The sequence below is a fragment of the Choristoneura fumiferana genome, chromosome 25 (genome assembly GCF_025370935.1).
Source record: "Choristoneura fumiferana chromosome 25, NRCan_CFum_1, whole genome shotgun sequence".
NCBI lineage: Eukaryota > Metazoa > Arthropoda > Insecta > Lepidoptera > Tortricidae > Choristoneura > Choristoneura fumiferana.
The window spans coordinates 8,652,321-8,660,886 of record NC_133496.1 but is presented as its reverse complement, the minus strand read 5'-3'; the positions used below and the strand labels follow the sequence as shown (position 1 = coordinate 8,660,886).

General features: G+C 40.8%; 2 protein-coding genes across 2 annotated transcripts in view; one reads left to right on the top strand and one right to left on the bottom strand.

The window, feature by feature from the left end:
* LOC141442231 (dopamine receptor 1-like) overlaps positions 1–8,566 on the top strand; it is a 142,801-nt gene that overhangs the window by 51,188 nt on the left and 83,047 nt on the right. The window lies entirely within an intron of this gene.
* On the bottom strand, positions 2,938–7,879 carry LOC141442552 (Ig-like and fibronectin type-III domain-containing protein 2). The gene is made up of 8 exons (XM_074107570.1): positions 7,820–7,879; positions 7,415–7,543; positions 6,706–6,886; positions 5,800–5,934; positions 4,675–4,718; positions 4,529–4,621; positions 3,555–3,696; positions 2,938–3,071 (listed from the first exon to the last, which is right to left on the bottom strand). The coding sequence occupies exons 1-8, from the start codon at positions 7,877–7,879 to the stop codon at positions 2,938–2,940; spliced, it is 918 nt and encodes a 305-aa protein (XP_073963671.1).

The window sequence follows — 8,566 nt, the reverse complement described above, 5'->3', positions numbered from 1 at the left end:
AGATATTCTTACATCAACGTAAAAATAAACTTCGTTACATCCACGACATTTTACGGAGGCGAGTTTAGGGGGAGGGACGATTCTCGCAGAAGTCCTGCTGCTACAGCTTAGAGGCGAAGGCGTGGATTCGTTACTACTGTCTTTATGTAAGGAATACTGATATTGTACAAGCAATAATAATAACCCGCGTAGGTAGATACTATCAAGAGTGTTAAATCCAGTCACTTATCAAAAGCCAGCGAAGTGATCAAGAGTGGGAAAGACGTGTGTGGAATGCAAATGGTCTATTAGTTATGCGCAAGAAATACTCTATTTAGAGCGGATGAAATGGCACTATGATACTGTAATTTCTCCTTCTAAATAGACGACCTCACTACTTACCTCTCACAAAGACTAGGAGGGCAGGGAGCAGTTCAGAGAGGTAATGCGGCCAGTGTCTTACGTCCACTTGCAGGCTTTTAATCTAGGTTACAAGACTGTTAGTTTAAGCTTAAATCGAGTTTTTAAAAGGCTACCAGACGTCCTTATAGGGTCGATGCCTATCAGTGGCGAAGCATCCATAGAACCCTATTCACCGGCTTCCCAATATTCAAAATAGAACGACAAGACATAGGTATGTACAGAATTTATGAAAGATGGTAACGATCTTTGCTGTGGCTTTACCACGAAAATACTGATGCACGCCACTGATGCGATGGCAGAAAATCTAACGGCGACTTTACTTTATAGTTTAAGTTTAGTTTAAATATTAAGTCGACCGGATAGGTAGTTAGTCTAGTGGTAGAGGCTGACTACAAAGCTTGAGGTCACAGGTTCGATCCCCGGTCGGGCAGATAGCTATTTTCGTGAAAATTCGAATGTTTGTGCTCGAGTCTTAGATGTATACAATATATATCTATTTAAGTACGTATTTATTACATATAAAACATCTAGTTTGCCCATTGCCTGTACCTAATACCCTACATACCTAACACAAGATTTGCTTCGTTGGGGATTGGGACTAGGTGAATTATTAATGTCAATAGTCCCATTTTTTTTTCACGCTAAACTGCTGAACGGATTTAATAAAAATATATACCCCGCGAAAGACATAGGATAGTTTCTATCCCGAAAAATTAAAATTTTCCCACGGAATAGCGGTAAAGGAATTCTCTGCAGACAAAGTTTCGCATAACGTTGGCGCCTGGTGCATGAGTTGTATAATATTACCAATATCGTATGTAGATTCAACTCAATAGCATATGGGACTTCACAATACCGCATATTGCTCTTGCATTATGCATTGCCTTTCAAACGGTTTCTAATGCCGAATCGACGACCTGTTTCATTGCCTTTGGTATGAACATTAATTATTCGGCTTTGATCTATTCGAGGAAGTCTAGTTTGCAGTTAAGTAGTGAATTTGCGGGAATCTGAACTAGTTCCAGAATTTGACTGGTGATGCTTGCTAAACATTAAACATTTAATCAGAATGAGGGCTAAAATAGGCAAAATATCGCTAGATCTTGCTTTCAATTGGCTAATAACTAAATGAGCCAATGAGGGCTATCGTTTTTGTCTCACTAGATGGCGCACTGTAGCGTGAGGTTTTAAGTATGGCTTTCAAAGTCTGTTATTACGGCGTGAAAACAAAGTTAAGAATTAAAATCATATTTAATACACCTTAAAACCGTACCATGAAAATATCGAGCATGTCACAGTGTGCATAGTCCCCGTTTTTTCGGAAAAAAGGGAGGACAAAGGTTCCGAAATACAAAACTGTCTCAAAACACAGACATTCATTGCCCCGGAACGCATATTTGCTATAATTAATTTCAGATATATCAAAATATTCACAATTTATTCTAATTATAAATAAACCCGCGTAGCTCACCCAAAAACTATGAGATTTGACATTTCGAAGACCTCACGCTACACTAGCGCCTCTAGCGGCGAATTTATACGCGATAGCCCTCATTGCAAGCAAGACCGTGATGTCAAATAAACCTCACGATACTAACGCCATCTAGCGATATTCGCCTGTCATTAAGCCCTCATTGGGTAGATTCTTGGCAAAAAAAAATAACATTCCATTTAGTCCGCCGGTTAGACCACAAATTATTGGATTCTTATTTTTTTCTTTTGTCAATGAGACAAAAAAGACACAGATGAAGCGCGACAAAGTTCGTGTAAACATGAAAGCGCGATTGTTTGTTTGTTTGTTTGTTTATACTCTTTATTGTACAAAAAGGAAAAACAAAAGGTTACATAAATGAAAGTAAAGTGTTAATGCGGACTTATCCCTGCAGGGATTGCCACGAAGATACAGTTTGTCTCATTCAAAATCAATGACCGAACGAATGACAGTACCACCATTTTTGCGGTCATCCTTGCATATTATTTGGATGTCATACCTACATATTTTTACAATACATCATCAGCCGAAAGATGTATAGTGTTGAACAAAGGACTCCTCCTTAGAATGTCACAAGTCACAACGAACGACAACTCGCCACTTACATCAACTGGTTTCCCGCTAGGTACTTTGCGTTGTCGTCTATCCAGTGGGAGGCATGCCAACCCTTCGTCGTCCGGTTCGTGGTCGCCCACCACTCACTTTTCTCTCACAACAGCTATCTGTTCTTTGAGTGATATGGCCCGCCCATTGCCTCTTCAACTTACATAATCTTCGCGTTACGTCGGTGAATTGCTTTGGTTTGAGTCGCCTTAAGAGTCAAATAGACCAGCTAATTTTAGCCTTTAAATTTTATATGAGGTACTTTATTGGAGATGCCGAAATGCAGTCAGGAAATTCCATCATGGACAGCTGGAAAGGGAGAACCCTGACTGACTCTTACTGGTTAAAAAACCCGGCTGCACATCCTCAACTCCCAGGAACTTATTAAGGGGAGCAGAGGGTTGGAGGTGTTAGGGGGATAAGAATAATAAGAACTGTACTTACGTGTACGAGATCTTCTCGTCAGGGTGGGAGAACTGCGGCGGCTGCCACGTCAGGGTGAGCCATGTGGCGGAGTGTGACGAGACGGACAACGAGTGCGGCGGCGACGGAATGCCGGAAAGTGACTGCTCAGCTGTGTACAACGTAGTAAAGTTAGTTTATTGTTGTTCAAAACTTATTTGTTACGGAAGAGCGAGGGGGGGGGGGTCTCCTGACACAGGTATTTTATACTTACTAGGAGATTCCAACCTTTGCACCGTAAACCATGTTCTTTAATATATATTCTTTCAGCTGTACAAGGAAACATTGCTGAATCAAATACAATTTTACAAAATATCCCGTATAAATAAAAATACAATAATTTTTGAAGTGAAAAATATTGTCGACCCTAGTAAGCTCTCATGTCATACAACAGAGGGGTAAGTAATAGTAATAAGGATATAGGTGAAAATTAACTTGCTAATCCGATAATCGTTTAACGAAGTTAACAAAATGCTTAATGGATTTACTTTCAAGTTATATCAAAAAAAATGTTACCGCTCTTGTTAACTTCCGTTAAATTGAACTTTCTTTAACTTTAGTCCGTTATATTACCACAAGTCATTTTATTACTCACGGTTCTCGCTGGTGATGTTTATGAGCAGCATGCTGCTGGGGAGCGAAGTGCCGTGCTCGTTCACGGCCACCACGAACACGTGGTACGTCCCGTTCATCTCTAGACCCTCGATATGGGCCATGGTCTCAGTCGTGTTCAGTTGCTGGGAAATAAGTTGAGTAGGTATTTCACTACGGGATCCCCTACATCCCTGTCAAATTTATTGGTTCACCACGATTTTTTTAGTTTTAATAGTCAAGAGAATTGTAATCTAAACTGTGTTTAAAATAACCCTCCTTCTTTGCAGTCTGGTAAAAAGTTTCTGCCGAGTTTCTCGGGGGGTATTCTTCTTGACAATGATGCTCTTTCAGTGACCGCTGGTGGTATAAAAAAGTGCCATGTCAAAGAGCCCGTTGCTGCCAACTTACAGAATAAACGCTTTGATTTTTATTTTTTTAATCCTTTCCAGCAGCGTTTTTCACAGTGTGGCTCGCGACCCCCTGGGGGGCCTTGATGCCTCTATAAGAGGGTCGCACAAAATTTCAGTACAAACAAACATACATAGAATAGGCTAACGTTAAAGCTGGTATAAACTAACATTATACAAAAACAGTGCTATTTTGAAAATATTACATTCATACGTGTCGAATTGTGTCCTCTTTTTTTGTGGGTTTTGCTCTTTTTTTAAACCTTAAATGTCCCAAATAATTGTTGTTCTTTCCAGTCGCATAGTTAGGTAACCAAAGGCCCTGGGTCAAAAACTACCTAAACTAGGGCCCCACCCCATCTAAACTATTTAAAATCGTTTATTCCGTATTCCAAATATTCCGAATGTGGGAGAAATTTTTACTACTCGTAGTTCAAGTCATAGTTTGTACCTAAGTCAGGTCCGAGGGGCCCTTGAGCTTGGGGGCCCCGGGACACTGCTCCGTCTAGCCCTCCGGTAGTTACGCCACTGACTCTTTCTTTCTTTTTTTAAAACTCTGACTACTCACATTATCCAACTGCAGCGTGTTATAATAATACGGCTGCGAGTTGTTCCCGACACGCTGCCAGTGCACCGTGTAGGAGGTGGCGTTGCTGCCATCCTGGGGGCGGACCAGTCGATGAAGCCCGTCCAGCTCTGCTTGTTTCCGAAGACACGATGGCGTGGACCTCGCGCGGCGGGCCGGGAGAGACCGGTGCCTGGCAAGGTTATTAAGATGTCCCGTTACATTTATCAGTAGGAGAAAAAGAAGTAAGGTAAGGTTAGGCAAAAATAGTAACGCCAGTCAAGCTAGCGCTGGCCTGGCCCGTGTTGGTTAGATGACGCCAACTGGATTCATTTATTGCCTTTTACCTGGATTATTCTCGGGGCACGCGGGCGGAGGTACTGGGTTGAAAAATAAGCCGACACTATTCCCGCCAGTGCATGCAGGCAGCGCTAAGCTTGTCTTGAAGAACGTTTATACTGACTCATATGCTTTTGGCAATTCTAGTTGCCTGTCAACGCTCTTATTTAGTTAATGAATAGAGTACAATTTAAAATCAAAGCATGTGAGTGGAAACATTAGGTATCAAGGGTTGAAAAATATATAATTAACTAGCTTTTGCCCGCGGTTTTCGCGTTAAATTTGGAGTAACATACTTTACTTTCTGCGATCCTTTTTTCGTGTTTAATTAATTTTTCGGAGGATTATGGAAATACCAATACAGACGATTTTCTTTTAGACAGATGGTGCAAAATTTGTAATACAAAATCGACTTACATTCGTAATTATTTATGATTCTTACCAACTTTGAAACCCTGCTTCGCTGATTCAGGTTGAAATTTTAGAAAACGTTAAAGTACATACTACGCGTTTCTTTTGCCCGCGACTTCATACACGATATAGGATTATAGTTACGGAAATAGAGTCATTAATTAAAAGTGAAAATACAAATCCCATTTATTCCCTATCCCGTGGGAATTTCGAAAAATCCTTTCTTAGTGCGCGTCTACACCTATTAAGGAATATAATTCCAAATTTCAAGTTTACCAATTATTTCAAGTTTAGACCCAGCGGTTGGGCTGTGCGTTGATCTATAAATGCGTATTGTAAGATAGTGGCGCAAAGTGAATATTTTCTTAAGAAATTCGGTGGGAATCGTGTTGTAACAACGAAGGAGTTTAATTTCGTTTAAAGGTAAAGAAAAATAAAATGGTTGAATTTTTCCGCATAATTGTTTTGAACTTTTCAGTTTCTTTATTAGCTATTGTTCTTTTTTTCTCTACATTATACCATACCTTCTTCAAAGCATTGCACAATGTTCCCGATGTACGGTACGCAGGTGTTGACGCCGCCCGTGTATGCGCCCGCGCACACGCCGCGGCAGTTGGCGGGCACGCCGCGCCGCTCGCAGCACGCCTCGTGATTGCGACCTGCACAATGATCATCAGTTGACTAAGTTATGTTTTTCTTGCTGACTATTATTTTTTGTTGACTGTAATTGAATTGTCATCTAAATATTTTCCGTAACAAATTTCAAGTCAATGCCATTGAAGAGTTCCCTCCTGCGGAGACGATCCTGGCCGGACCACCAGGATGTCACGACCAGATTATTGTCTTGTTACCAGATTTCCACAAATATGTAATATTTCAAATTAATGCGATCACTAGAAATAGGTCAAAACCTTCCAAGATTTGACACAAATAAATAAATGAATAAACAATCAGGGCAACCTTGTAAAAAATATTATATGCCAACACTAGTGGATTTTGTCGGCACGACTGCGTGACAGTGAATATTGTAAAAAAAAACTGTTATTTATTTATTTTTTATATTTTTATTTTATTCGACTGGATGGCAAACGAGCAAGTGGTCTCCTGATGGTAAGAGATCACCACCGCCCATAAACATCTGCAACACTAGGGGGATTGCAGATGCGTTGCCAACCTAGAGGCCTAAGATGGGATACCTCACGTGCCAGTAATTTCACCGGCTGTCTTACTCTCCACGCCGAAACACAACAGTGCAAGCACTGCTGCTTCACGGCAGGATTAGCGAGCAAGATGGTGTAGCAATCCGGGCGGACCTTGCACAAGGTCCTACCACCTGCAAACTGCCTGCTGCACTGTTTGCTATGTACCACAATCTACAATAAACCCTTTGACTTTGAAGAGAAGATGTAGCGCAGAATGATTTAACTTACCTCCCGCCCCACAACGCAGCAGCTTATGGAACTCCTGCGCACACAGCGGCGCAAGCGTCCTTAGGTCAGACATCTTAGCGTCGAAGGAGCACAGAGGCATGCAAACGCGGGCGACGGTCACTCTTTCGCAGCAGGCGGACACGTTGTAGTTGACGGCAACTTCTTCCTCTTCTTCTAGGACCTGAGAAGACGAAAGTAATGCAATAAAAGTAAAAACGAATAGGTTCTAAAGACATACATGTATTATAAGCCTTTATAAAAATAAACATGAATCAGTTAAATGTCTTGCTAAGCACAAAATATCAGAACGGCTAGACCAATATGTATGTAAAAAATAAAGTCTTTTATCTATATATTTATTAATAAAACATAGCACAGTACAAATCAACATAAAGGTAATTGAATATCGTAAAATACAAACTGAGACGTGTGTTCAGAAAAGCCAGAAAAAGAGACCAGCACCGGGAATCGAACCCAGGTCCTCAGCATTCCGTGCTGCGTGCCATACCCCTACACTACCACTGGACAAATCTTTTATTGAAGTCCGAGTTAGGATCTTATGACGAGAAAAAGTTGCACAGCACAGTTCCTGCGGGATATCGTTAAATTTTAAACACTAGATTTTTTAGATAATAATGACCCATGGAAGGTCGTCATTGTACTGTAATGTGACTGCAATAAATAATTTCACTGATTGATAGGTCCATACCTGACTCTGAGTCCTGAAGATGAGCCTGGGCGAAGCCTCCCCGACTCCATGCTCATTCACAGCTTCCACGAAGATCTCGTAGTCAGTATTCGACTCCAGGTCTTCCAGGATGTACGGAGAGTTTTGGATCTGATGAATACCAAAAAATTAGGATTTGTACTTTAAATCTACACTAAGATAGGCTCATAGAAAATATGTCACTGTTATTAATAACGTTCCGTTTTTGTATTAAGTGTACAGTACATGGCAGTGGTGTGGCGTTCTAACATCTTGATTCCCACCATTAATGACGGGTATAGAAAAGCAATACATACTGTGTGATGTAGCATTCGAAAACATGCTTCTACCTCCCTAACGATAATGTTCACTCGATTCAATTGGGTATGATTTGCGTTCCTGTTATACCTCAATAGGGACACAGAGCTCGCAGAAGAGTTCAACTGGGTAAGCATGACCTAATGCCATTATTTTTTAAAATTAATACTATAAATGCGAAAGTTTGTAAGTCTGTTTGTTTGTTACTTCATCACGTCTGAAACGCTGAACTGATTTAGATGAAATTCGGTATACAGATAGGTTGCGTCCCGGGAAGGACATAAGATTTTATCGCGGAAAATTGCATAGTTCCTGCGGGATAGTGAAAATCGAATTCTACGCGGACGGAGTCGCGGGTAACGGCTAGTTATTAAATATTGGTCAAGTCCAATACAACTTACGCTTTCAATTCGCTCCGTACCCTGTAACAGTTGACCACATGCCATACACCGTTTTCCAAAATGATAAATCGCTTTCGCTTCGGATTGTATGAAATTCCTCCTACCGTGAAAAGGATATAGCAGAACCGATAAATTAAACGATAAGGCCGGCAAACACGCGCAGACAGAAGGTAATTCTGTCACCTATCTAATTTATAGTTCCGCCGAGGGTGATCTCTAATGAATGTATAATGAATTAATCCCTTCGTCTATACAAATCGTTGCCTATATTTGAACTTGGTTTGGATTCGAGTAATATTAGAATTATATGTAGAGGATAATAGCTCGCTGGACGAGGACTAGGGAGTGTTGTGGGTTTGCTCCATATTAATAATGCGAGAGTTGGAGCAAATAAACGCTGGAATCAAAGGATTTACTTGTAGTAAGATAACGTGTG

Coding starts and splice junctions, on each gene's coding strand:
- LOC141442552 (XM_074107570.1), bottom strand. CDS start 7,879: ATGGCATTAGGTCATGCTTACCCAGTTGAACTCTTCTGCGAGCTCTGT. Junction 4,719..5,799: donor TGTGCAATGCTTTGAAGAAG/GTATGGTATAAT, acceptor TAACCTTGCCAG/GCACCGGTCTCTCCCGGCCC. Junction 3,072..3,554: donor AAACATCACCAGCGAGAACC/GTGAGTAATAAA, acceptor CGTTGTACACAG/CTGAGCAGTCACTTTCCGGC.